Source organism: Platalea leucorodia (assembly GCF_965183815.1).
Source record: "Platalea leucorodia genome assembly, chromosome: 16".
NCBI classification, from domain to species: Eukaryota; Metazoa; Chordata; class Aves; order Pelecaniformes; family Threskiornithidae; genus Platalea; species Platalea leucorodia.
In genome coordinates, this window is record NC_138838.1 from 10,360,883 (window position 1) to 10,387,608 (window position 26,726).

General features: G+C 44.5%; 1 protein-coding gene across 1 annotated transcript in view; it reads right to left on the reverse strand.

Moving 5' to 3' along the window:
• Window positions 1-26,726, reverse strand: part of ACACA (acetyl-CoA carboxylase alpha) — a 142,696-nt gene that overhangs the window by 113,765 nt on the left and 2,205 nt on the right. Inside the window, exons 2-10 of the mRNA XM_082328122.1 lie at window positions 21,063-21,109; window positions 18,828-19,080; window positions 4,467-4,599; window positions 3,687-3,825; window positions 3,345-3,454; window positions 2,801-2,882; window positions 1,495-1,593; window positions 804-910; window positions 5-40 (exon numbers count right to left, since the gene is read on the reverse strand). Coding sequence (XP_082184248.1) covers window positions 5-40; window positions 804-910; window positions 1,495-1,593; window positions 2,801-2,882; window positions 3,345-3,454; window positions 3,687-3,825; window positions 4,467-4,599; window positions 18,828-19,054 — 933 coding nt within the window. The 5' untranslated portion in view covers window positions 19,055-19,080; window positions 21,063-21,109. The remainder of the gene's footprint in view (window positions 1-4; window positions 41-803; window positions 911-1,494; window positions 1,594-2,800; window positions 2,883-3,344; window positions 3,455-3,686; window positions 3,826-4,466; window positions 4,600-18,827; window positions 19,081-21,062; window positions 21,110-26,726) is intronic.

Sequence of the window (26,726 nt, forward strand, 5' to 3'; positions counted from 1 at the left end):
AAGCCTTGATCATGACAGGGTAGCCAACCTCCTCAGCAGCCTGATCAAGATGGGCAGAAAAACATGGGCAAGTACAAAAAGTTAGCAGAATAAAGTTGAAAAGATCATTATTTCCCTGTCGATTTGTGTCCAAGCTTCCATGTCTGACTCTATTTAGCAACCAAGACATAGAATAGGGGGATAGAAACCAAATATTCCAGTCTGAGAGGGTGCCTGGGGTTGGAAAAATCAGCAGTGATTTTGTGACTACAGAGAACTCTAGCCTCTCAAAGTCATCACAAAATCTTCTGTCAGTACTTCATGCCATTAAATTTACCAACTCACAGACAAGCTTTTTCGTAATACAGAAAAACATTAAGCTGGGTAACATGGAAAAATCATATACCCCACCCCGTCTCTTCACAAAGGAAAATTCCCAAACCCTGTATTGTGCCAGGAATGTTTCCTATTCTAGAAATCTTTCTCAAAGGAAAACTTAACAAAAGATGAAACCAAGTATGAGGTCATGGGTCTTTTATTAAAAACACCTTCTTCCTGCATTAAACAAAAACCAGAAGAGAGTCCTTAATGAAATACAACTTTGTTCCCATATTTATCTCTTTCTCCTAATTCTCACCTAATTCTGCAGGCTGGGCCCAAAGATTAGATGTGAAAGATCACTTTCCAATTTCCAAGACTCAGTTCTGTGAGGCTGACAGTCTAGTTCTAGTTTGTACTCCCACTAAAAATAAATTAAACCTCTAGCTTCCTCCGGGTGTGCATGCAGCAAGACTTCAAATACCTTCAAAATACCAGCCACCTACCCGCAGTCCATCATCTGCGTCCTTCACATAGCCTTTTTCATACAGTTCCTGAGGAACATTCAAGATACGCTTCTGAAGATCATTTTCCTGCCAATCCACTCGAAGACCTGAAATACAAGCATTATCTTCTTAGCTCATTCTGCTGCAAGGCTCAGTGAGAACTCGCACATCAGACACTGGCGAAACAAACAGCAGTCGCAGTTCCACAAGGAACCAGTCTGGAAGCATTTACAAAAGAGAGAATGCAGAATGTAAACAGACTTCTCCGTTTTCTGGGGAGTAGATCTTTTCATCCAACAAATTATATCCTGCTTCATTTACCTTGTGCAATTCTGAGAAACAAGTTATTTACTGTCTTTTGAAACTGTACAGAGCATCCATGGAAGCAGAGTATTGACTGCGTGCTCCAAAACTACACGCTAGAAAAGTAGAGGCTGCAGAAATACCAGATATTACAGCTCTGCTGTTTGTTAGACTAACAGCACATTACACAACATGTAAATTTTGCCTGACATATCCATTTATATCGTAGTCACTATGTCTAAGCCTCAGATAATACGAATTTGAAACCCTAAACAGATGGAACATCTCTTCGCATGCCTTTCTGTGCACAGACACTTCTTAAAGATTAGATGTGTTGAAGAAAAAAAGATTAAAATTATCTTGACAAACACAGCAATTTCCTTCTTACCACTGCCACTCCAAGGAAGAGTTGGAATGCCGGCAGTCTGAGCCACTATTGAAGAAGCAATTTTATCTCCTAAGGCCCACATCGCTTGGCTTGGAGGACCTGCAAAGAGCAAAAATGATGCATGAGGGAGACACAAGAGATATCAGATGTTAGGGAAATGGCCAGAAGTCTGATTTAGGTTCCATGCAAGAGGGATAAATAAACACTCTTAGCAGGGTTGCTGCATGCCACATCTCAACTGGTATAAATCAACATTTCTGAACTGAAACAGAGAGCATGAACTCTATCAGCCAGGAAACTAAAACCAAACAGACTAGAGTACTTTGGACCAAGGAGGAAGAAAGGGCAATTGAAACTACAGCAACACAACCACAGACACATCGCAAGAGCTTGTTAAGTGCCCATCCTGTTAAAGAAGCCCTGGCACACTCAGCTTGCAAGCACCACTCTCTGTCCATGTGTCCTCAAGCTGGGCCTGCTCTCAAAGGGATTGGCAGTAACTGGTATTAGGTGTGCTCATCATATGCTACTGGAATAATAATTCAGTGTCCTGATTTTACTGGAAATGTGGTTTGCATGGGACTGTAGTGTACGATTGGTAAGACATTTAAACTGGAATTAAAATACAGCTCCAAAGGTCTAGAGTACTTCTGTGGTTATGGCTGAAGATATTACAGATAAAAAGATCTGCTAGAAGTCAGAACATGACACAACTCTCCCCAGGGTATGTTCAGACCATGACTTTTATCACAAGGCCATCTTTAGTTTTAAACACAGCCCGTGTCCAAAACCATATATCCAATATTCAGGTCCACGTGGTTCAGGAGATAAGGCTACTGCAACATCTCCAGCACTTGGTTAACTACACTGCTAACTAGACCACAAACTTCATGTATTGTCCATGTAGAACTCCACTTTCCATGAAACCAAACTACAAACATCCTCTTTAAAATGACAACAGGGACATTCAGGTTTTCAAACAATCTCCTTTAAAAGGAATCTTTTCTGATTTTGTATCTCACAATATTCAAAGACATGCTGGAGAACTCGCCACTTCTCCCATACAAGAACTATTTCCCAGCATATATCCAAACCTTACCTAGTTTTGTTAGCCTCGACGATTGGAAAAACTATGCTTTTAGACAGCATATTCTGTTGCTCTGATTACTGTAAAGAACGTATCATCAATCTCGCACTTGCAAACCATACCTCATGGCTCTCTTTTAGAGCCAGGATCTTCTATCTCACTAAAACCACCCACCTTAAAATAAGGACTAGACATTAGATCAGAAGTATATATCCTCACCCATGAAAGCAATCCCATTTTTGTGGAGAAGTTCTGGTAGTTTAGGGTTCTCAGATGCGTGGCCCCAGCCAGCCCATACAGCCTGCAGAAGAAAATAACATAATTCACTCGTTGTTTTAGTAAAACAAGAAAGTAAGCAGAAATAGAAAGCATGCAGATACTCAAGTCTTTCTTTTCCTCACTGAAAACAGCCTCACAACATTCATAAGCCAGACCAGCCTCCTGAACTACATGGCATGCTTAGTTTAAAGGGCTAGTGTCTTGCAACTCGTAGACAAGTCGAACAAGGCGGCTGAAGCAAGCTGTTGAAGCAGAACTAAGTGTAGGGAAGTGAAAGGGTGAAGGGAACCTGCTGTCTCCTGCAGATACTCATACTGGGAAATCCATGCATTGTAACATGCATTGCCTTTTGATGCTCGTATAGGCTTGTAGTTTCCATTTCTTTGACCTGTCTTTTTCCCCAGATACAACTCGTTATTTAAGGAGAGAAGATTGCTTAGTGTCACCTCCTGTTTTGAAAACTATCATCTTTGACACTTCTCACCTGCACTGGAATCCGCTTAGCAATATCAAGAATGAGTTCCACGTTTGCATAGTTGTTGTTGTTCGGTCCTCCTGGAACTGGGACGTAGTGATCTGCCATTTTAATATACTCTGCCAACACAAAGAAGGTTTCATTGAGACTGCAAATCTAATAAACAGCACTTGGGTCTAAAACTCCCTAAATCTACGGTACTGGAAGTACTTCATCTCCTCCCAGAAAAATCTGTTACTTGACAGAATGGTACGTGACGCAGCGGACATACATTCAACTTCTTGCATCCTTGTGGGCGCACAGGTCTGTGCAAGGAGACAGTTGTGCACCTTCACGCTCTTTACAGCTCACCTGCGTTTGCTTTCAGATCCTCGGGAGTCACCATGACAACAAATCTGATTGCCCGCTCATTTCGAAACATCTCATAGGACCAGCGTCGGATGGATCTCATGCATTTCACCGCTGCAATGCCATTATTTGCTATCAGGACCTGAGTATATTAGAAGCAGGGATGAGATGATAGACTCTAAGTAGCACAAAACACTAAATGATAATGAAAACATTTTTTTCTCTGCAAACTCTTCGTCCAATTTTGGGGCTGTGCAGTTTCGTTAGCCAGTAATCAATTCAGCATGAACATTTAATGGCCCATCAGTCAATTCAGAAATCAGCTCTTGCTCGACCATAAAGATTTTAATGTATTATGCTTTGTTTGGATTAAAGAGCAGAAGGACACATGAGAATAGGCATAACGAGCGGCTAAAACATTCGATACCTGAAAGGGAGAGACCTCGTCCATTAAATTATTATGTATTTTAAAATACATTTCTTAGTGTTTTTTTCCAGTCTATTTTTGTTATATCTGTCTATAAATCATTCTGTATCAGCAGAAGTGCTCTAGCTCACTCAATTTTTTTTTCCTGTCACACCAAGTTAAAACAATGGGATGCTTATTTATCATTTATAAAATAAAATGGAAACACAATGATTACAGGCAGAAGTACAACTTTCAAATTCAGGAATATTAATATTTTGATATCTGCAATGTACAGCCTTATACAGAGAGAAGTCATAGCTCAAGAGAAGGGAACGAAATGCAATATGTTGAAGTCAAAAAGGTCAGTAACTTACCTTTTCAATAACTTTATTCCCTCCAAAACGAGTAACAAACTCTGCTGGAGAAGCCACCGTGAAATCCCGCTGCACGTCAACTTTCTTCCTGTCCCGGCCTTGCTTTACAAGGTGTAAACCAGACATACTGGGCCTAAGCAGATTTGTGGGAGACAGAAAAAAGCAACTTGGCAGTGCAGACATACACAAATAGAAGAGGATATGTGAATAACTTGTAAAGTTCCCCTTGACCGTGTTCCCTAAGCAGACAAGCGGAATCACTCCTTGCCTCCAGACCACTGCAGCGCCTCGTCCTCAGATTTTACAAGGATGACTTTGGCTTTTCAATACCTTTCAGTTACCTCTCTGCAAAAGCCAGGTTATCTGGGGAAGTTCTGGTTATGCTAACATATAAATAGGTAAAAATACATTCATTGTCTATTGCTGCCCAACACAGAACAACGGTACTCCACCACGTTGCTTTCGATTCATCTAGGAAAACTGGGAAATGACAACAACGTTTTCTGGCTTGGGTGAAACAAGCTACTACGATGAGACTCCATAAAGAAATCCTACTTGGGAACCAGAGCAAATAAGTCTCCAGGTGTAAATGAGAGACTCTGCTATCATTTTACAAGAATTTTCTACCATCCAGTCTTAAATATCTTCCTCAGAAGTTCTCAGAGCTAGAGGACAAATTAATCACGTTACTTCTACTACAAGCAGTGAAAGCCAACTTTGTGTCTGACAAGATCAACCCTGGGCTTTGCCACCGTCTTTCTGTAAGGGAATGGGACAGTTGCTTCCCTTTCTTATGCTTCAGCTGCCTCAGAAGTGACACATGGATAAATCACCTGTTGCTTATGCAAGCACTACAGGTGTTGATTTGCTAAAATTTACAAAGCTGAAATTGTGAGAGGAAACTCAATAGAAAAGCAAAGACCTACTCTTTGCACCACGCATCTACCATAGTGTAGCATGACTGCAGCAATAACAAGATACTTGTTATTTTAAAGCCCCTGAAGCTTTACCTCTTGGGTCACCCCCCAGTTTACCCATTTTTCTGACTGTATTTAGTGTGCTTTTCTTAACAGGTTCCTTTCCCACGAACACACTGAAGTCCCGACACCTGCCACCACGCAGGATTACAGAACTTTTCTGTAGGAAGGAATACTGGGAAGGTATTTAAAAAACTACTCAATGCTGTGGAAAGACCCAACTGGAACCAAGGGGGTCAGTGCCACGGGAGCAGCTGTGTAACTGGCAGCATCTGTCCCAGGGCCAGGCGGGCCCTGCTGGCTGCCCTTTGGCCATAGGAAACCGTCAGGAACCTCTGGCCTAATCAGCTGCTGAAGCACTGATACCATTGAGCAACTCCACTGGGAAATGGGATGGGACGCGGCAGAAAGTGACGGGAATCGCTGGGGGAGGGCATGAAGGGAAAACCAACCCAAGGACAAGCCAAGTCACGTACAACGTCTAGAGGTCTCCTTTTAAACACAGCCACCAAGGGCAGGTGTACCTGTGAAGTTCACTGCCCCGTGTGAGGTTTGGAGCATCCCGGCTTGCCCGAGCTGCTGCCAGAGGAGCTTGGTGACAGCCTGAGAGGAAACACACAGATTCCCCCTCACGTTCCCTCATAAACACGTTATGGCCTATGATGATTTACCCATCTGGAATGCAGACCCTCCTTAATTCTTCATCAGGAGCACAGTAACACCACAGACCAGTATTTTGACTAAAAAAATCGTTGATGAAAGAAGCCTTGAACAACCTGTAGCTAGTATCTGGTTTAAATCCAGATTCTTCTCTTACCCATCTTTCCTATGAACGATCACGATACTAACACCGTCTACGCTGTGCTTTGCAGTACACATTAACAAAAAGGATCTTGACCCGTATCATCTAGCACAACCTCTTCAAAAAGGTATATGCCAAATCCTGGTAAAAAACAACCAAGAATTGTACTAGAATGAAAGACGATCTTTCAGGTAAGGCAAGATCAGTGCCCAGCTCTGACACGCAGACATGTTTATCTGCCACACACAGGATGGAGCGGATCCTTCCCTGCCTCTCCGCCTTCGTGCGCACCATCTACTGTGGCTGTGACATCCTACTGCGGCACAACCCTGACTTTGTGAGGATTTCCAGAACAGCAAGAAAGCGTATTTACAGCACTTGAAATTCAGATCCTGTGTTCTGCATTAACACATCAATCCTTCTCTCCCACACGTGAGATATTCCCATGACAAATGGCCGTGCTGGTAGAGAACTTGATAGTCTTGCAAATGTTGAGCTTAACTAGGAAGCGAAAATCTGTTCTAAGCACAATGAAAGAGACTTTGAAGCAATCCATGAAGCCAAAAGCAGAAGAAGTAAAGGTAACAGGAAAAACAAGATCAATAGGGTGACTTTAAAGCATGCTAAAAAACACAGATGCCTACCTCCCAGTGATATTCTGGGACATATAAATGGCTGTACTAGGTCAGACCCCAATACATCCAAGTCTAGTAACTTGTCTCAAAGAAGAGCTGCTAGCTGATACCCGGAGAAGGGCATAAGAAGGAGTTAAGTGTGTGGAGGTTTTCTCCCTGTGTACTTTCCCTTCTTCCAGCAAGCTGCACTTTCCAAGATAGACATCATCGTTGAACTTAAAACTTGCCCCTATCAGCAAGAGTTCACAAGTGCTCTGTGATAACCTCAGCTCAGGAAATCAAGGACAGGAACCAACAGGCAAGAAAAAGAGTAGTTAAGGTTGAATTTCTACTAAATTTATGTCATTAAAGAGGGTCAGAATCTACGGCATGGCAAGGAAGGAGCATAGTCCAACAAGTGAGACAGGTTTATTCATTGCAGGTTTATTGAGAGCAGTCTCAACAAAAATAGAAAAAAAAGATAAAAATCTTGGGGTCAGAATCTGTGAACACATATGAATATGAACTATCCTGCCAAGTTGAAATTACTACACAAACAAAGATACTGCTACAGGTAAAATATCAACAAACCCAGAGGTTCATCATCCAGAATAATGCACAAACACTTGTTTATAAGCAAGTATAGTTCTGTTTAATTTGTGACAGTAAGCATACCAAGAACATTAAGTTTATTTACTAACAAAAACAGGCTGCACATTATAATCAAAACAGGAGAGATTTTTCCTTTTTGCAGGGTAAGATGAGGCAGAAGTTGGGCAGCAAGGAAGAAAGAACACCGAACTCTAAACAAAACAGAATAAATGCTGAGTTAGTAACAGTCATCCCTATTAATCACCAGGTCACAACTGCAGTGTTCTGTTACATAGGAACTTTCAAAATGCTCATCTATCCTTCAGTTTATAGAGGTTAGAAGTCGTGCAGAATCTCAAACTTTAACACTGATTCCCCAACTAAGATGTATTCTAGCATCTTTCTTATAGACTGCATGCACAGATACCTCGCAGTCACTTGCGAGGTTTCAGAGGATAAAATTAACACGGAAAAATATCAGTATGCATTTCCAGTACAGAGTGCCCAACTGCCCCAGTCCAAGACAGCTGCTGCTACGATGAGACAATCACATCTGTAATTCTTACCTTTGCAGCATGTGATATCTCATTTCTTGACTCTGCTCTGCAGAATCCTCCATGCTGTCTCAGTGAAGGAATTAACAGATTCGGGCTTGCTTATGACTCGTCTAGTACAGCTGCTGCTATTTTATGTTTTCCAATACTGCAGCTCAAAAGCCAGCAGGAGAAAGCTGCAAAGAGCCTCTTGCACTCACGCGGTTCTCCTTGAAGCAGTGGCACTTCCCAGATTGCTTCAATCTTTTAACCTTTGTCCCTTGCTTTCCACCACCCCTCTCTCTCTCTGTCACTCTTCCTGTGACGCAGCATGCACAGAGAGGGTAGCAGCTTCCCTCTTCTGCATTCAGAGGAAAGCAGCTGATCAGGAAAGAGAGAAAATGATCTCCAGGTTACGTAATGAGGCTTAACGCACAGCACCGCTGCTGCAGCCCACACGACGCGCGGTGGCTGCTCGCAGCAAGGGTCAGCCCCCGTTCACGCTGCCCACACCGGGGGTCACACGAGGAAGGGGAGACCGCACAGCTTCCCCACGTGCTCCGTCAGCATCCAGAGGAACCCTGCACCGCTGGCCACACAACTGCGCCGGGAGCGGGCCAGCACCTCCTCAGCAGCTAGCTTTGCGAGAAGAAAGGAGCAGCTACGGGGGCCGGTTAGCCCGAAGAATTCAATCGACTTGTAGGATTTAATATCAGACTTTCACGGTGGGTGGGGAGATGACAAGGAAAGCATTTCCAGGGCTACAGAGAAGAAATTCGGATGCACAGCTCGTAAAGGCACACAGAGCACAGCGGTGACCCAGACATGAGACAACAGATCACACTGGACACCAGCTGGGAAGCTGGGAGACCCTGGACAAGTCACTTAAGTTTTCTGTGCCTCCATTTTTCCACCTATAAAATGGAGATGAGGTCACTCCAAGTGCTATAAGAATAAATATCCTCACAAGCAAAGTGCTACAGTACTGCAGGGTCCCAACATCATGGGAGAAAGGAGGAATGTTTACTCAGTATCAAGCACATGCAAAAACATAAATTGCAAATTTGGGGGTAGGGAAAGGATAAGCAAGGGCAATGATAGAAGCAATACAGCGATGATGAAACCTGGACTGGAACTAGACACAGCAACTGGATTACATTTCTAAATTTCGCGACATTTGGATCTGTCCTGGTGTATGGCCATATCCAGGTAGCACAGCTTTTATGTGATGCACGTGCATTCCCAGAGTCTGACCAAAAGCCGCACAATCACCCAGGAGGGGATCACTCAAAAAGAAGGAACAAGTACCCAGAGGAAAAGTGTCACATGAACGTGATGACAGCATGCAACCTTGAGCCCTGAAGGGTAAGGTGAGGTCACTGCAGGAGACAGGGAACTAAGAATAGTGCAGGCGATAGGAGCGGCGATAGGAGCAAGGACCAACAGCAAGTGCCGTGTGTCTGATAAAGTGCAGACAAACAATTCTGTGCGGATCCAATTTCTTCAAGCATTGTCAGCAGAAGGGTAAAGGGGACAGCGACACACTGTGGCAGTGAAGAACGCAGTCACAGTGGAAATAAATCCCTTCACCAGACAGCGGAGACAAGAGATACCAGGGAAAGAGCAGAGATTAAACAAATGAAAAAAACCCCAACATTATAGATCTACCTAATAACTAAATGCCCCTCTCACCTGTCGGCCTTTGCTTCCTCTTTGAAGAACTACTCAAACTACCCAACTATGAAGTACACCAGAAACTTCCCATTTAATTCATTTTAAAACAGAAGTGTGTAAGAAAAAGCAACTTGTCTTCAAATACTTTCCAGCGCTGGCTCCATCTTGAGAGGCCTCACACCACACCGCTTCCCCAGGCGTGGCACAGATCCCCGCGCCCAGCCCGCCCCAGTGAACTCGGGGTCCCACACCCCGGCAGGCAGGACTCCGGCCATGGCAGCCTGCTCTCCCAGGTTCTCCAGGCTCCTCCTTCCCTTCATCCCTGCAGGGAGGCTACCACAAACCCACCACTTCACCAGTTCCAAACAAGCCATCGTAAGGGTAGAGAACAGGGAACCTACAGCCTCTGCTCGATAAAATCTGTGTCGCTTTCCCTGCTGGTCATCACTGTGTAAGACCAGCAAAACCCAACAGACATTCAGTGACTCTACTGGATATGCATTTCATGTAGAAAATGGTATATTCTATCATTTTCAAAATAAAATACTTGCACAATCTATTGTTCCATTAGATTTCCTCAGTTTTTGATCCTGATTTGAGACTAAAATTTATACACAGTATAGCTGAAATTTTATTTTTCAGTTTTTGTGAAACTGTTTCCCAAATATTTGCCTGTGCTCCAAAAAACCCCACCCACAGCCCCCAATTCAAACAGCTTCTGACCATTGTAGCTGCAAGGAAACAAATCCTACAGCTACACACAGCTTGATGTTAGAGCAGCAGCTTCAGCATTGGTTAAAAATATTCATTGTGCCTTCTACCAGCTGAATTCACTGCTCTGAAATCAATGGACACGATTTGCTGCAACATCCCTACAAAAATATGCTACACAAGGATGTGTCATTCTGCTAAAATACTTACCATCAAACACAAACACACTACAAAGCTCCTTTCCTAAACATAATACTACTCGGAACCCAAATGGCAAATATCGTATGAAAACCATCCCCCTCTTTAGACCCTAGGCCTGCTGTCAGACAAAAGGAAAGCCTGTGCGCTTCTCTTCTGTTCTAGCCTCCAAGAAAAAAAGCATTCATTACAGACACATACCTGACGCACATCGCAGCTAGGAGCCTGCATTGATCCCAGCACTGTAACATGCCAAGTGCTATCAGTGACGTAGCAGTTTATTCCAAAGGCAGTGATGCATTAGCTGGCTTGTTTGAAAGGCAGCCTTAAGGAGACTGCAGCACATACATACACGCACACGCACCCCCCCGAGAAAGGATCCCCCCCCGGATTAGGCCTGTAAAGGGTGCGGAGAGAGGGCAGCTGTCATCAATTTGGGCTTTATGTTTTGTAAATATGTAAGCACTGATGTGAAGATATATCTGATCTGGGCAGAAAGACTCAAGCCAGTTGAAGCATCTGTAAGATCTGCTCCGGTTTTAGATCTGCCCTGGCAACCTAGTTCCCAAAAAGGCAGAGAGAAAGAGCAAGCGTATATGTAAGCCCAGCAAGCAATGCAGAATTCTGCAGCTGGAGTAAATGGTTCACTATGTTTCAGGTAATAGGCACTGGTAGGCAGCAATCTGGACTTATTCAAAGAGAGTTTTTGCCTGCTGTTTTAAAGAGACAGAAGAGTTGGCCTGAATGCAGACACTGCTGGAAATCAGTGCTTCAACCTAAAAATCAAAAAATAAAAAGAAACTCAACTCAGCTCTGACAAAGGATTGAGCCTAAGGGTTTCAGGAAATTAAATAAAGGATGCAGCATGAAACCCAAAACCAGCCCTCTCCCTACCCCCTGGCTAAATAACTTCACTTCCATGCTAAGGCAGACTTTGAACAGCCATCGAGGCAGGTCTTTAGCCTAAAGCAGTAACTTTGGTTCCAAAACTACACAGCCCAGACTGGCACAAGCTGCTGGGATTCCTCTCAAATAACCAAGTACCAACAGCTGCAATGGATGCGGATTTTAAGTGCTGAGACACTTGTTTGTCAGATATTTTCTTTCCCTAAACCACATACCTGGCTTTTTAGCTGCCATGCCACATGCATTTTAAACTGGACTATACCCACGGGATGCACACACCGCATCACTGGTGTTCCCTGCAAGTTCCAAAGCAACATCACAGCCGTTATTATGGGAGGGAACCTGATGATTTAAAGCTCACCGAGGTCTTCTGGATCACACACTCTTATCTACTATGATGAAAACCACTTCACTCCTCAGGCTCTTCAACATACCCTGTGACCCATTCCTTCCGACTGCTCCTTCCAAGGTATTCTGCACTCAACTTTGAGAGTCTCATGTTCGACAAGCCTCTAGCCTCCTGCACGCTCCAAGTCCCTTCCTTCGCCTTCAAAGTTATCTTTCAGAACCCATTTCTTCATCATGTCCTTCCCACTTAGACCCATAGCACCAAATTTTCACCCCTCAAAAATACCCAGTAAATCCAAATGTCAATCCAAATAAATAGCCAAATTTAAATCGAATTGATATCCGTACTCCAGTTCCTAAAACCACAAAGTACTGAAAGATCTTTACTTTTACATCCTCGTGAAGTACAAAATTCCACATGTTCCTGGAGCAAGAGCCTAACGCTCTCCAGGTCAAGCCCTGCCACCAAGATAAAAGTTAATAACCACAACAGTGAAAGACAGTTCTGCAAGTGAGAAGAGAGCAGAATTGAAGCCTTTGGCAAGGAGCCTTCCTAGTGCTCTTTGACAAAGTTCAAGTGTTGAACAGATCTGGTCTGCATGAACTAGAGAATGTATCTTTTTTAACAACCAGAATTATGGGGGTAGGTGGGGGAGTTTTGCATAAAATTTATCACTGAAAGAGGTTTTGCCTCGTGTAAGGGAATCCTGTACAGAAAGCACGGTGCAGCCCAATTCAGCTACTAGTTTTACAGAGAGAGAGTTACGATACGGAGTCAAGAGATCCAAGTTATTCCCTAGCCTGGAGATTCTTTGCTTTCCCTACTTAAAACAGGTTTAATGACTCTTCCTCTTTTCCCAGATTTGTTGCAAGCCTACATTCATCGACAGCTTCTCCCGCAGCCACTGAAGATACAAGCGCTAGGCTGCAAGGGGACTCTGCAAAAGCACTTGTCTTTGAAGGCCTTTGCTACCTGTCCCAGGCTGGGTGAAAAGCAAGGGCATCCAGCAAAATACAGGAGGGGGCCCTAAAGTATTCTGATAGGGACAAAGTATACTTCGTTATCTTTCAATTAGAAATACCAGATAAGTAAACAAGTAGGAGACACTGTCGCTGCTGTGGTATCTCAGCCAGCTTATCTTTGCAACATCTCCCTACAAATTACTGAATTTAGAGATGACGTTTCCCATCTTAACTGAGGTCAAAGGGAGCAAAACATTTGTGTGGTTGATCACCAGGACAATCTGTTACACCACAATACGAAGAATGCTACTTTTGAGAGGTATGCAGATGAAAAGTCCTTTAAAGTGTATTTGTTCACTAAACAGAGTAGCTTTCAGAGAAGAAAAAACTTGCAATTCACAGGTTATCAGTATAACCAGAAACACCTAGCAATCCAAAACATCTTACAAGCTTCCTCTTTTTCAACAGATACAGGAGGAAATTCAACTTTTCACTCCAGGTGGATGAAGTTCAAGATATAAATCACATCACTCACTGGCAGTAGAGGTAACAAAAGGGAACTAAATGCTTTGTTTTGGCAGGGCTTCCTTGAAGATGCACAGCTTTATTTCAGCAACTCGCAGAAACACGCGACAGCATCACTCTCCCCATCTGCTGAGCCAACAGCGATTGATCATATGCAAAGGAAAACGTCTCAGCAAGCAGGACGCAATTCCAGTTTCATTAACGGCCTTCTGGTCTGCGAGATGCAAACCCATGCAAGTCACCCTACACAAAAAAACCTCAGCAGCACCATAGCAACTGATAGCACAGACAGCAGAGCAAGAGGAGGAGCCTTCAGCTCCAGCAGCGGCCCCACAGCCAGCAGTATGCAGAAAGCCTGGAAGGGGAAGGAATCAGTTCAGCAAAGGAGAAATGCTTTTTGATACAGCTGGGCCAGTCTCAGACACGGCAGTGAAAGCATCAGCCTTGCAGACACTAAAGCATACTTGTACTTCTACGCACACGTTTGTGCATAAAATTACAGCGGCACTTGTAATTTTACAAGATCAATGCTCTACAGTGTAATCTCCTAACCACAAACAGTTGGACTGGAAAGGAATTTTTTAAAATTCAAAACAAGCTCAAAAAGATCCTTTATTTCTTTTAGTACTCTGTGCAATCACTCTACGACTGGTTTCTAAGCAGGCACCCTGTCCCAGTGCCAGGCTGGGAGCACTCAACACGCTACCGTCCAGACTAAAATCGAGGTGTTCTTCCAAAATTACTTTAATAGATGATTAGTTCTTCTTAAGCATCTCAATATTTTATTGAGACTATTTACTGAGAAGGCCAAATACCGTTAGCTGCTAAGGACTAAAGTCTCTGTGGGCTTAATATCAGAGGCAACAGCTGAGCTACTTCCAAAAATTTGGCTTTCAGTTGATGCAAATGGACTGTCAGGTGACTTCGTACATCCATTTCATTGCTCATGAAACCAGAGCCCTGATGTATGAATACCAGAAGACATGCAGGATTTATTCTATTTTAAACAAGAATTTGATACAAGATACCATCTTTGAAGCGAGGAATTAAATTTAGCAATAGCCAAAAACAATTTATTAAACAAAACAAACAGACCCAAAGTACTCTCCAAGTGGCATTCATAGAGAAGTTACTTAATCCACCACTAAAACTTCAGACAGGAGCATAGCAACTGTCTAACAGCTCACTACACAACAAGCAAAAACTGTACCCCGACAGGACTACTGCCTTCGGTTGGAAGTGCTGATGGAAATTTCTGAACTCAAAGACAACACAATTATGCTTGGAAGCAAAAAAATTAAGAAAAAATAGTATGCTTGGTTTTATTATCTAAAAGTGCAAAATGCAACAAAGAGTAAATTTTGTTGATGTAGACTGTACACAAGTCGAATATTTTCTTTAAGAACACTTGTTTCCAATGCTAGGTGCTACAACTAAGAGAGTGAGGAGGACATTTACATGATTTTTATTACTGATACTCTTTAAATAAAGCACAACCACAAGCAAGAAAAGCATCAGAACATTTAATGTGCACAGTTACTCTGCCAACACACAATGTCTGTTAAGCGCTGGCTGATGTACCACACACCAATTTAAAGTTCGTTATCAGAGCATGGCTTTCGCAATCCTATAAAGTAGTAGCCAACTGGCACAACCAGAGGTCTTCATAGATCTCTAGTGGTACGGAAGCCTATATTGTACAACCTGTCCCAGCAAGACTGTCTTTAGCAACAGCATAAACACTCAACAAGATCAATAAGGTGATAGATGGAACAACACGGCACACACACGCTCTGCATGCTCAAATGAAGAAACATGAGTTGGCATACAGACCACCCATAGCTGGGTCAGGATTTATCGATTAGACACCACAACCCCGTCAGACGATAAGGCTCTCGGCAATGTTTTCCAGCTCAGACAGGAGACCTGCAGATCTCAGGTACTGAGCATATGCCAAACAGTCTACTGAAACATCTACGCTTCATGAACTGGCAATGCCTGTCGCTTTTTCCGGGGGTCTAGGAGCAGGAGAGAAGCAGCAATGCCTGCTACTACAGGAAGAGAGGCTCTCAGACGATCAGATGTGATGCGAGGCACAACTGCCATGAGACTCCCATCGGGGCATCAGAGGCTCGAGCATCTTTCACAAAGACAGTTAATTTGGCCTCTACTTAAATGGGTTTGTTTGCTATAAAATAGCACGAACAGAACAGTCCATGAGAGCTGATGACCAAGGAAGAGCACTTCTAATTATCAAAGTCATTTTAATATTGACATAGTGTTCCTCAGAGGGGTGAAAATCTGCTCGGGGTGTCAAGATAAGCACTGGAACAGCTGTTGCACAAAAGGTACAAACATTCACTGGCACAGAGTATTATAGGATGGATTAGACAGTCTTACAGTCAACCTCCACAAAGCAACAAAATGGAGTTTAGAGGACAAAGGAAGTTTTACTGTCTAAACTTCAGTGACCTAGAGTATGAGAGGAAAAAACGACTCGATCAGATGGCTGACAACCCTCCTTTCCAGCTCTCCTGTGCTGTAAGAAGAAACCTCTTTTCTCTAGCCATCAGAGCAGCAGACTTACTACCCAACATGCTCTACGAAGAGGTAAAAGGATAGTTCAGGTACACTCACAAACCCTTTTTCAGCTAACTAAATTCTGGATTTTAGACATAATGGTTCCCTGAGAAGGACTTCTCTGCAGCAAAGCCCCTCACCTCAAACACAAGCTATCTCTGTGCTTAGCTGACCAAAATTTCCTGGGTGAAACTAACGGGCAAATGGAAAGATTTTTGGCAACTTCTTCAAAAAGGTACGTTCCTTGTTGGACCCATTAGTCAAACTGTACAGAACTCCCCGTGAATTTATCTTTGTCACTTTAGAGAGTGTTGTACCTTTGTGATTACCAAAAGGAAGCTGGAAGCAAGAATACCTGTGTTTCATTAATTCACTGTCACAAAGTGACTTCAGGCAAGTTGTTGAACTTGTCTTTGTCTCAGTTTCTCCATCTGTAAACATTATTTGGAAATCTTTGGACGAAAGAGACTACCATCCTTGAAAACTCTTTCAATACATCTTTCTTTTATCACAGAAAAACAGACTATAATGCTGTAACTTTTTTTATTTGAATTGGCATTTCTCCCCAATTTAACAGAAAGTCGAGTACCCTCAAAAGGTAGTGCCAAAGTAAGCACGTTACAACAGAGGTTCTCAAGGTTGCACACCTATTACATTATAGCTCTCTGATGCCAAGCAGTGTCCCAGAAGTTGCTTCATTTTCTTGCTCTCCTATTGTCTGTTTCCACACTAATGGTTATGTGTTCATCCAATTTCTTCTGTTCCTAAGATATATATAGTTACAGGGCTAGATCTTTTCCTGCTTCAAAATTACCTTTTGTGCTGCCAAATTATTATAACTGGCAGTCCTTGGAAAGGTAATCCCCTTTAAATTTGCTTTAAGATTTTGTATCTGTTATATTAGCACCAGCTGGCTAAACATGTCCGTCAGTATGACCATAACAACCCTGTAAAGTATGGACTACTATCCCCCTTCTGCCTGAACCCAAAGAGTCTGCTAGTATTTGTTTTCAGAGGCTGTCTCCCTCAAGTGGGAAGGGAGCCACCAATAAAAGGACAGATTAAAATTCCTTCATCTGCACAAGCAAAGAAACCAACAAAACAAAAGAACAAGCTGAAAGGAAAAAGGAAAGAACAAGCTGGGCATATAAACATCTACTGCTGGTCAGTAAAAGCCAGAAGCCTTTTTGGAACCAACTATTTCTTCAAAAGCAACGAAGTGAAGCTAGTTTTTACTGAACAATCCCTCACTATAGTGGGATTCAGACTGTCCTGTACGTTCCTGGAATGGGACGACACCTTTTAAAAAGGCAGGCAGAAAGAGCAGCTCAAGAGGAGGCTCTTCTAGATTGACTTCTGACCACTGGCAGGATCTGCTGGGAGAACCTGAGGCTGAAAGGCACCAGAACAAACAATCACAAACCTACCTGTAAGGAACTAGCAGACAAAAAGGTAGTACGTTACATCCAGCTGGAAGATGTCAAGGACAAATCTTTCCTAAACAAAAATGCATTTCCTTCCTTACATGCTAAAAAGGCTTGCAAACAGGGGACTGTGAATTGCTGCAGTAAATTTGGATGTTAGGAAGACTTTTAACACTGTCCAAATCTATGTTTTCATAAATAGGACAAGTATACATGAAACAACTGAGGGGTAGTCGGAAATTCAGACGATGGTGAGGAACTGTTCTGTTAAACTGGAAGGATGTAAGAAGCAGGGCTTTGGTAAGGATCCATTCCAACACCAACACTGTTTAACATTTTCTTTTTAAATTTATCAGTTATGAGCTTACCATCAAACTAGGAATGACTGAAGATGCTTTGGAATCAAGAATCTAATTCTAAAGGAATTTGACAAGGTGGCAAAGTAACCTGAAATGAGCTGCTGCAATTCAGTAGTGACAAGTGCAAATATTACACGTAGGGAAAAATAACTTCATCAACATTCAGCGTGGTGATTGTTCGTGGACTGCTGCTCCCCACGCACACCTCCTCACTCTACCCAGCACTGACAAGGCCTCAGGTACAGTACTGCGTACAGGTCTGGGCACCAGACCTCCTGGAACATGGGAAACAAATGAAGGGGACATGGAAGAGTGAGACACTGAGAAACTGTGATCTCTACACACACTGAAAAGTGCAAGATACCTAGCCTATAACAGAGAAAATCCCTATGGGTACATCCTGCAGTGGTATGCAACTCAGCAACACCATAAAAATAAAGGGGCCTTTTGACAAGAAAATATTAACGACACGATCTCAAAAGCCCAACCTGATAGATCATTTCAGCCACAAAGAATTAGGAGTGAAACAGCCCTTCTCCCAGCTGTGACACCAACATCTCCCTGAGCTACAAGCAGCAGCTACCATACTAAGTCTTGGCTTATCACCACTTTGCAGGATAACAATCTTTTCTTTAACCATAAACAAAATTTTTTCTATCCAAAACAAAAGTATTCCAAGCAATACGGGGCCACTGATCTTACCCAGGGGTACTACCAATTCTTTGGCTACACATAAAGCATCAAATGCCACACAAAGACAAAATAAACAAATAACATCCTTGTTCTCAACAAACATAGCCCATCTAAAAGACACACACAAGTGAAAACTTTAAAGTTCTCAGCCAACACATTTCAATTTTCTGAAAGCCGGGACAAGAGACAGGCAGTATAAGCAAGCCCACCATAACACTCAACAGCTGAGATGTCTGAAAAGTGCTTGAGGAATTTAGGCATAGGTATTTCCTTAAAACCAATAATAAATAGAAGGTTTTGATTCAGGTAAACATACAAGAGGTCATTTTGAAACAGAATGCCAGAAGATGTCTTGACACAATAAAAACATTTGAACCCAAACTCAGAACCCAGATATAAAGTTGAATCTTTGGAAGGGATGGGGTAAAAAGACTGAAGACTGGATTTGACATTTTATCCATACCTCATATGGCTCGCCAAGCCATCCTGAGCATTAGGAAGTCCTAGATCTGAAAGGGAATCCGAGCAGACAGACGCAGGCGACAAAGACCTCTCTTTCTCCTCTAGCAGATCAAGTTTCACCAAGGAGCTCGTCTCATCTTCTGAGTTATCCTCTGACACGGAGCCAATAATAAAGCGAGAGTGAGGGTTCATCTCCAGGGGTTTAGTGGGTTGGGAAGACTCTTCCATGGCTCCTACAAATTGGGCTCTCAGCACTGTAAGGGGCAAAAGAAAGCAGAAAAACAAAACCTGAGGTTAATACCTGCTATTGCAGAACAAAGAAGAGGACAAAGCAAGGTTCACTTCTGATAGAAAATGCAATGTTAAAACACCATAGCTGAACCCAGATAGGAATCCACAATCAAGAATAGTTACTTCTGCTATAATCATTGACTTTTCTGTTTGCCCAAGGACTATGAGATCAAAGCAGCTGGTCATTCTGATCTGTTGCAGAACCTGCTAGTTTAGACAAAGCTGCAGTAGTCACTTAAAAGGAAAAAAAAAAAAATCACATACAAAGGCATGACTAAAAATCCAGTATTTTTGTTTTACTGTTCTTCTTTGGTTAGTTAGTTATTGGTGACATTTAAAACCTGACTGGTTGTCCTGGGCAGCCCGCTCTAGCTGACCCTGCCTAAGCAGGGGGTTGGACTATATGATCTCCATAGGCCCTTCCAACCTCAGCCATTCTGTGATCAAAAATGCGTATTTCAACAGCACCTGAACGCTGGGACTCATCGTGCTAGGTACTGCACACAGCATTATTTACTGCTATTCAAATGATGGATTTGATTGGTCAAAAACGCCCTTTTCCCAGGCCTTGCCAGGTACAAGACACATTCTCTCTTACATTTTTTCAGAAGACCTCATGTTTCTTAGGATTCTTTTAGGAATCTGAGCTGACCCACTGGGAAGCAGATACAGCGTAACGGCCAGCAGCCTGCTAGCCAGGCAGGGCTAGGCAAGACCTAAGATCTGTTCAGCACACGAGCCCACCTCGAGCAGACACTTGGGCAAGAGAAAAAGAACAATCTGAACATATAGTTTGCCTCCTTAAAATATGATGTCAGCTTCCCACGCCAAGAGCTCAAGCACATCTCAAGCCAGAACTGCTACTTTTGGGCTTAATGGCATGAAAAGTTTTAACTGAGGCAAAGTGACTAATTTTGAAGTTTTCACTTAGAGAAGCATCCACAGACTCTGGAACAACTACAGGATTAACTGTATATCTTATAAAAAACAATTTTATAAGAGTTCTCTATACACATAACAGGTATAACACAAGCAGCAATTAATTTTAAGCAGCTTCTTCCACATACCGTTGTGCCATCTGCTTTATCCTTAACCTGAAAAGATCAAACTTTAGGAAGACTTCAGTCTTCAAAGCTCGTTCAAGTCTGAGGATAAGCCACCGCCAGGATGACTTTAACAAATCTAACAACCCACCACTGTCAAAGGGAAAGGTCCCACTCCATTCACACCTACCTCGTCCCTTCTCCACCCTAGCTCTGTGCTCACATTGCCTGCTCCCCACCAGCTCTGGTGCTTGCCAGACCACCCTCTGATCTGATTCAACAAAATCACCAGAACTCTAACCCAGAAAACAAGATAATTTCCTGCGAGGTTAGCGGGTGGAATCAGAGCAGCAAAGGGAGGGGATGGGAAGATACTGGTAACGAATGATGGGGACCGAAGCAAAACCTCCCCTTTTTAGCAGCAGTGAGCTGTCAGACTGGCTCAGCCATCTTCTGTAACTTCACCCTGACTTTAACCTCTTGGTCCCAGATCATCCACGTCCATTAGGGGATAGTATCTACTTTATGGTAAAATATTGAAACTTAGTGGCATGATTTACAATTGTCAGAGGAAAATACAGAAGTTCTGGTCTCCATTTTCTATTAAAAAAATCATTACATAGAGAGAGAAGAATCTCTTAATATAGGGAACTCTGAGTATCAAAAATCAGTGTTGTTCCAACAGGGAATGAACACATTTTCTTCAAAATTAAAAAAATAATAAATTCAACTGAGAAAGAGCATGACAGATGGAGAAAACAAAGGAGCACCTCACAGCACAAAGACAGGTGGGACAGGGAATAAACATTTGATATGCCCTGCTCTGCCTGACTTCGATGCGCTTAGATGATAACTACACATAGCTGGAAATCACATCATTATAAAATTAAGAATGCACTAACCTCTTGTTATTCTTGCAATCTGAGCAGTTATCCACTTCCAAAACGAACTGGAAAAGAAAAGAATTACCAAGTAAATATTATTATTATGAAGAACAATACTCTGTGTGTGTTTTCCCAACTATACCAATCTTTGAACACAAACCTGTCATGAAGAAAACACAGGTACAAAACAGACTAGATCGCTTGCTCCGGGTCACAGAGCAAACTGGGAACTGAAACTGCAATGGCCAACCCGTGGCACCTCCTGCTAGTCCACCGTTGTGGCAACTTCTGAGAGATGTGTTAGCATACACCTGATCATCCCACATATATTTTAGTCTTGTTTCCAAAAGAAACTACGCTTTGGGCCAGTGCTCTCTGCTTAGGTCAAACTTTTTTTCCTCTGTCAACTTCTGAATCTGCTGGCTGACTTCAGCTGAATTTGATGGTCAGGAGTAAATTTCAATGATCATTAGAAATCTCGTGAAAAACTGGTGGCTAGAAGACACAGCTGACATACCATATTTTTACACGAAAAAACTCAATAGTTTATGTGTAAAACAAAGTGTGATACAGCAATACAGACAAGGACGAGACGAGGGGACATTTATCTCAGGGCCCCATTCTCCCAAGAGGTACTTCGCTACGCAGAAAGGACTGTTTTCATACCCTTAACTCTCACGCCACATTGACATCCTAAACCGGTGGGAAAACCTCGTCAGTCCTGCTAATTATAGCCATGTTATGCCAAGTACAGGGATGCAGCATAATTGGTTTGATATGAACATGACAGCTTTCATCCGGTACCTTAGCAAAACCGGACCATGTTATAACACAAATAGGACATGATAGTAGTTTTAATTGGAGCACAGACAAGTAATTTACAGACAGTGCAATCCTTAAACACCATGCTCTTTCTTTTCATCAGTAACTGAGAATTAAAAACTGATCCAACTGGCTTATGCACTTTTACCATGAATGTACTTGACTGAATTATTTAGATCAAACCCTGTGTTGACATCACTACTCCCACAAACTCCAGTTTCACTGGGGCCATGGGCAGTTCATTTTACAGAGACCTACTTAACCATTTTATGACTGAAAAGCCGCAAATATCTGTCGGACCCAGGCATTACAAGGGTGGATCGATCTGCCTTGTTTGAGCGTAGAGATGGAGAAGAAGGGGAAGCATGACTGTAAAGTCGGCATACCTACCTGTGATGTGCAGAAACTAAACCATAGAGGAGGATTTCTTTAACTGAGATGCTCGGGCAGGACTTATAGCTCAGATAGCACAAAGTTTAATCAAATTTTGTTTGTGCATATAAACATGAAGGCAATGTTTATGTGTATATTTATCCTGGCATCAGATCACTCCTAGAGAATTTCATCCAGACGGATTTACTGTTGGCACGGTTATCAGCGCTGAAGAATCTGGGATACAGCCAAACTAACTTCAACCCTTTCTTCATGAAGAAAAACTTTTTCTAATTTCAAGAACTTATACGTTAATAAGCAAGTTTCAAGGCTTTTTTTTTTTTTCTAAGCAGAGAAGGAAACAGAGGAACAGGCAGTGAAGCGTTTCACTCAAATACTCCATGAGAAAGCACCAAACCAGTGCCAAGGCTCCTGATTCCCAATGCCACGCTCGAATAACTCGATTTGAACACCCTGTTTGCACAACTCCGTTCAAAAGCAGTCAGTTATCCATGAAGCCCCATTCAAGTCCATTTACCAACACACTTCCAACCCCTTGTAGTCCAGTCCCAAAGTCATGAGTTCCACTAATGTTTTGCAATCAGCTGGTAACTCAACATTGCACTGAATTAGACATAAGCTCAGCTTGTTCTCAGCACGCTCAAATTCTTTATTCATATTTAAATGAATTTCAGCATTGTCTGAGGTCAAATAAAATGCAGACTTTCTCAGAGATCTCCTCACAGAAGCCTTTTGCTTTCAATGCTGCAAACAGAATGCGCAAGTCTCACCAAACCTCTGCATGTCGTATTTGCTGTCCGAAACGTAGCGGCCATAGTTTCTAACAAACATCCTGAATTCAGCTGACCACCAAGACAACGTTCGTGTACCACTAACCATTGCAGATGTACTGTTTGTTTTAATGATGTTGAACTAGACCCTAAACACCAAAATTGTCTGGATCCTTAATTATATACAGCCCCTACACTTCTTATTTTTGCAGGTGTCAGTAGCTGTCAAACAGGCTAACTTTTGTAGAGAGACTGAAAAAAACCCTGTAATTTACAGAAGGATAGAGATTGCGAATTTGATCCTGCAAAGATTTAAGAACGGGTAACATCATGCACTCTGAGCCTCCTCAGTTACGTAAAGATATTTAATCACAGTCGAATCTTTACAGAACCTGAGCCACGCTGTCCTCCCTCCTCCTGAAGAAATCAGCTCACACCAGAGGTCTGAAGATACACAGCACTTTCATAACTCCCCAGCTCTGCAGACATCAAGGTATTTAAGACCCAAATCATGTTCACGCTACAAGCAATGAAAACTCTGCAACCCAAATTCAAAAAGTAACGTACCTGGGTTTGCCTGAGGTGAAACTAAACCCAATTAACTTCTCCACAGCTCTACTACTACCATTAGTAAAATTTTTGGCTTGATAGTGAAATGCACATGTAAAAATATCAGACTTTAGAAGTTTTACAACAGTTTCACTTTAAGATCATTTTTATTATTATAAAATACACCTAGGCATGAAACTTACATAATGTCAGCTGGAAATTAAGTTTTCTAGTTTTCTCAAACCACCCCATTTTGAAGATAATTACACTACTGAAAAGAACATTATTATTTCAGTGAAAATGAGTTGTAGGTTCTTTCAAAGACTCGGAATAGTGCCTCTACAATATTGATAAGTCATATAAAAAGGAAATAAACAAAACAAGTTTTATTTAAAGGTCTCCTGTTCAAAGCCCAGGGATCTGTGGTATTGCTAATCAACACAAATAATTTTAAAACAATAAAATGGATGTGTATTTTCACCACCCTAACTGAATGAACACAGGTAATAGAAAACACAGGAACAAAAAAGGTAAAAACAAAGTAAAACTAGATGGTATCTGCGTAACACGTTGACTACTTAATTGCTTTTACTGAACATAAAAAAATCAGCAACATGCTCACCTATACCAGGACTGGAAGTGAGTTTCCAGATCAGGAGAGGGCAAAGAGACGATTTTTGCAGCAAGCCAGGCCACCAAGCATCAAACCATTTACCTGCAGAGCTCCTTACCTGAGCTGTTCTGTCAGGCCAGCTGCCGCTGCATTTTAAGACTCGCTTGGTCTCAAAACGTGGCCGGCCTGTATCTCTACGCAATCGGTGGGCCGCTATTCAAGCTCTGCTCCACCCAAGCCATGCCTCCTGGTTAATAATTGGGCATTGCTTCACTTCCGATCCTAAAACATTCTCAGCAAATATCAAATACCCCGCAAACTTCTTTTGCTTCTAATGTATTGGAAGGTACTTCACAAACTATATGTCCACAGGCTAGGAGTTAGCTTTCAGACACATAAAGCTAAATATAAAAGTGGAATATATGCTTCCTAGGTCTCCTCAGGTAAAATATGTCTGAAAAAAGAACAGAAAAATTAAAAAAAGCTTGTATTTACAGCTATTCTAGTTTGCTGCAACACTCAAGACTGTGTCTAAATCCCACTGTCTGAGAGAATTTGGCATCACTTAAATGGTTTGCTGAGTATCCACAACCTGCTAAATTGGAACAGACTACAATTTTACTTTGGATTTTTTTTTTTAACGTCGTATATTTCATTTTAAAACTTTCTCAAGAAGATTTAGGAGGCACCACGAAAGGAGAGACAAGAATAATAATTTGTTCTGCTGCAGATCTGCTTTTACGACTTTATTACTTTTAAGCACCCCGCAGCACCTTCCAGAAGGCATTCCCAGGGCTCCTTTCAGCCCCTCTGAAAAACCAGGCCCCAAATTCTTCCCTTAAGATCCTGAAAACCCATCAGAGACGGAAGAAGGCTGACAATAAAGAAGAGGGATGCCTAAGCTGGCAAACCGAGCGCCCCACGTTCCAGTCCTACGCTGATTTGGCGGCTCCAACGCGCTCGATTTTATTTTTTTGTGAATTAACTCGCTCGCACAAGGCAAAGCCACAACCCACTTGTTGCTCCGCGCTGGAGCAGCAGCCGAGGCGCCCGCCGGGTCCGGCGGGGGCGGGGGGAGCCCCGCCAGGCCACAGCCCAGCAGCGGACGGGCACCCCACGCCCCTGCCGCGGCACGGCGGCTCTCCGGCGGCCTTCCCGCCGCCCCGCGGCACCGGGCGGACAGCGGGCGGCTCTTCCGGCCGGCAGCAGCGGCTCCGCGCCGGGCGCCCGCCCGCGCCGCATCCCCGCGGCTGGAAGCCCCCTTCCCGCCCTCCGCGTGCGGAGCGGGACCGCTCCGGGCCGCGCCCCGGCCGAAGGCGGACCCGGGCGGCCGGCAGCCCCGGAGCACGGCGGGCGCTGGCAAAGCCGGCAGCACGGCGCGGCACGGCGCAGCGCGGCGCGGCGCGGCCCGCGCTCCCCCCGGCCCCGGCGCCGCCCGCTCCACACGCGTCCCTCCGACCCTTCATCGCGCGGGCTCCCGAGCCCCGCAGCCGGCGGCGGGCCCGGCGGAGCGGGGCGCTCACCTCAGGGTGCCGGGCGCTGCGGAGGCGCGGCGGGCCCCCGGCCTGGCGCTGGGCAGCGGAGCTGGCGGGGGCGCGGCCCCCCCCTCCCCGTTCACCGCGCGGCCCCGGCCCCGCCCCCGCGCCCGGCGCCGCCAGCGCGGTGGTGTGATGCGAGGGGTTACCTCAGGTCACCCGCCTCCGACCCCGCCCCTCCCGGGCCCGGCCCTGCGCCGCTCCCATTGGCTCTCCAAGGGAACGCGGCGGGGGGGCGTGACCAATCAGGCCGAGCGCGCGGGGCGTGGCCAATGAGGAGATGCCGATGGTCTGAGCGGCCGGCTCGGCGCGCCCACTGGCTGCCGGCGCGGGGGAGGCGCCGCTGGCGGGGCTTGATGCCTCCCCCCACCCCCCCGGCCTCTGTTGGCGCGGCCCGCCGCCCCCCCCGCCGCGGCAGCCGCCGGCGGGCCCCGGCCCCCGCCCGGCATCGCCGTGTTTGGGGGAAGGCCCCGCCGTGGGGGCTGCGGGACCGACAGGCAGCGGGGCCGGGAACGGGGCCCGACCCGCAGCGGGGCCTGGCCCACGCACGGGCCCTGCAGAGGCAGCGGGGCCTGGTGCACGCAACGTGCCGGAGAGGGCGGCGGGGCCCGGGGCCCCCGGCCAGGCCCAACACCCGCCGGCGCCCGGGCCCGTGAGAATGGGAGCAGGGCCGGCACAGGCTGGGACCCCCAGCCAGCCAGGCCCTCGCCCACGGCGGCCGCTGGCCCTGCAGCGGAGCGACCCCGGCCCGCCCCGGCAGGGCAGCGGGGCCAGCGCCTCCGAGGAGCGACGCTGGGGGCGGGCAGGCTGACCCCCCCCTCCCGGGGCACAGGGCCGATAACGCGCGGCCAGGAGGCTGCGAAGCGGCCGGCCGCTGCCAGAGCGGTTCCTACTCGTTCTTTGACCTTTAGCCACTGGTTCTGTAGGTGGACGATGGTTTAAAGAATTACCTTCTGCTTTTGTCACTTTTTAAGTTTCGTTTGAAGACTGCTCCATTACA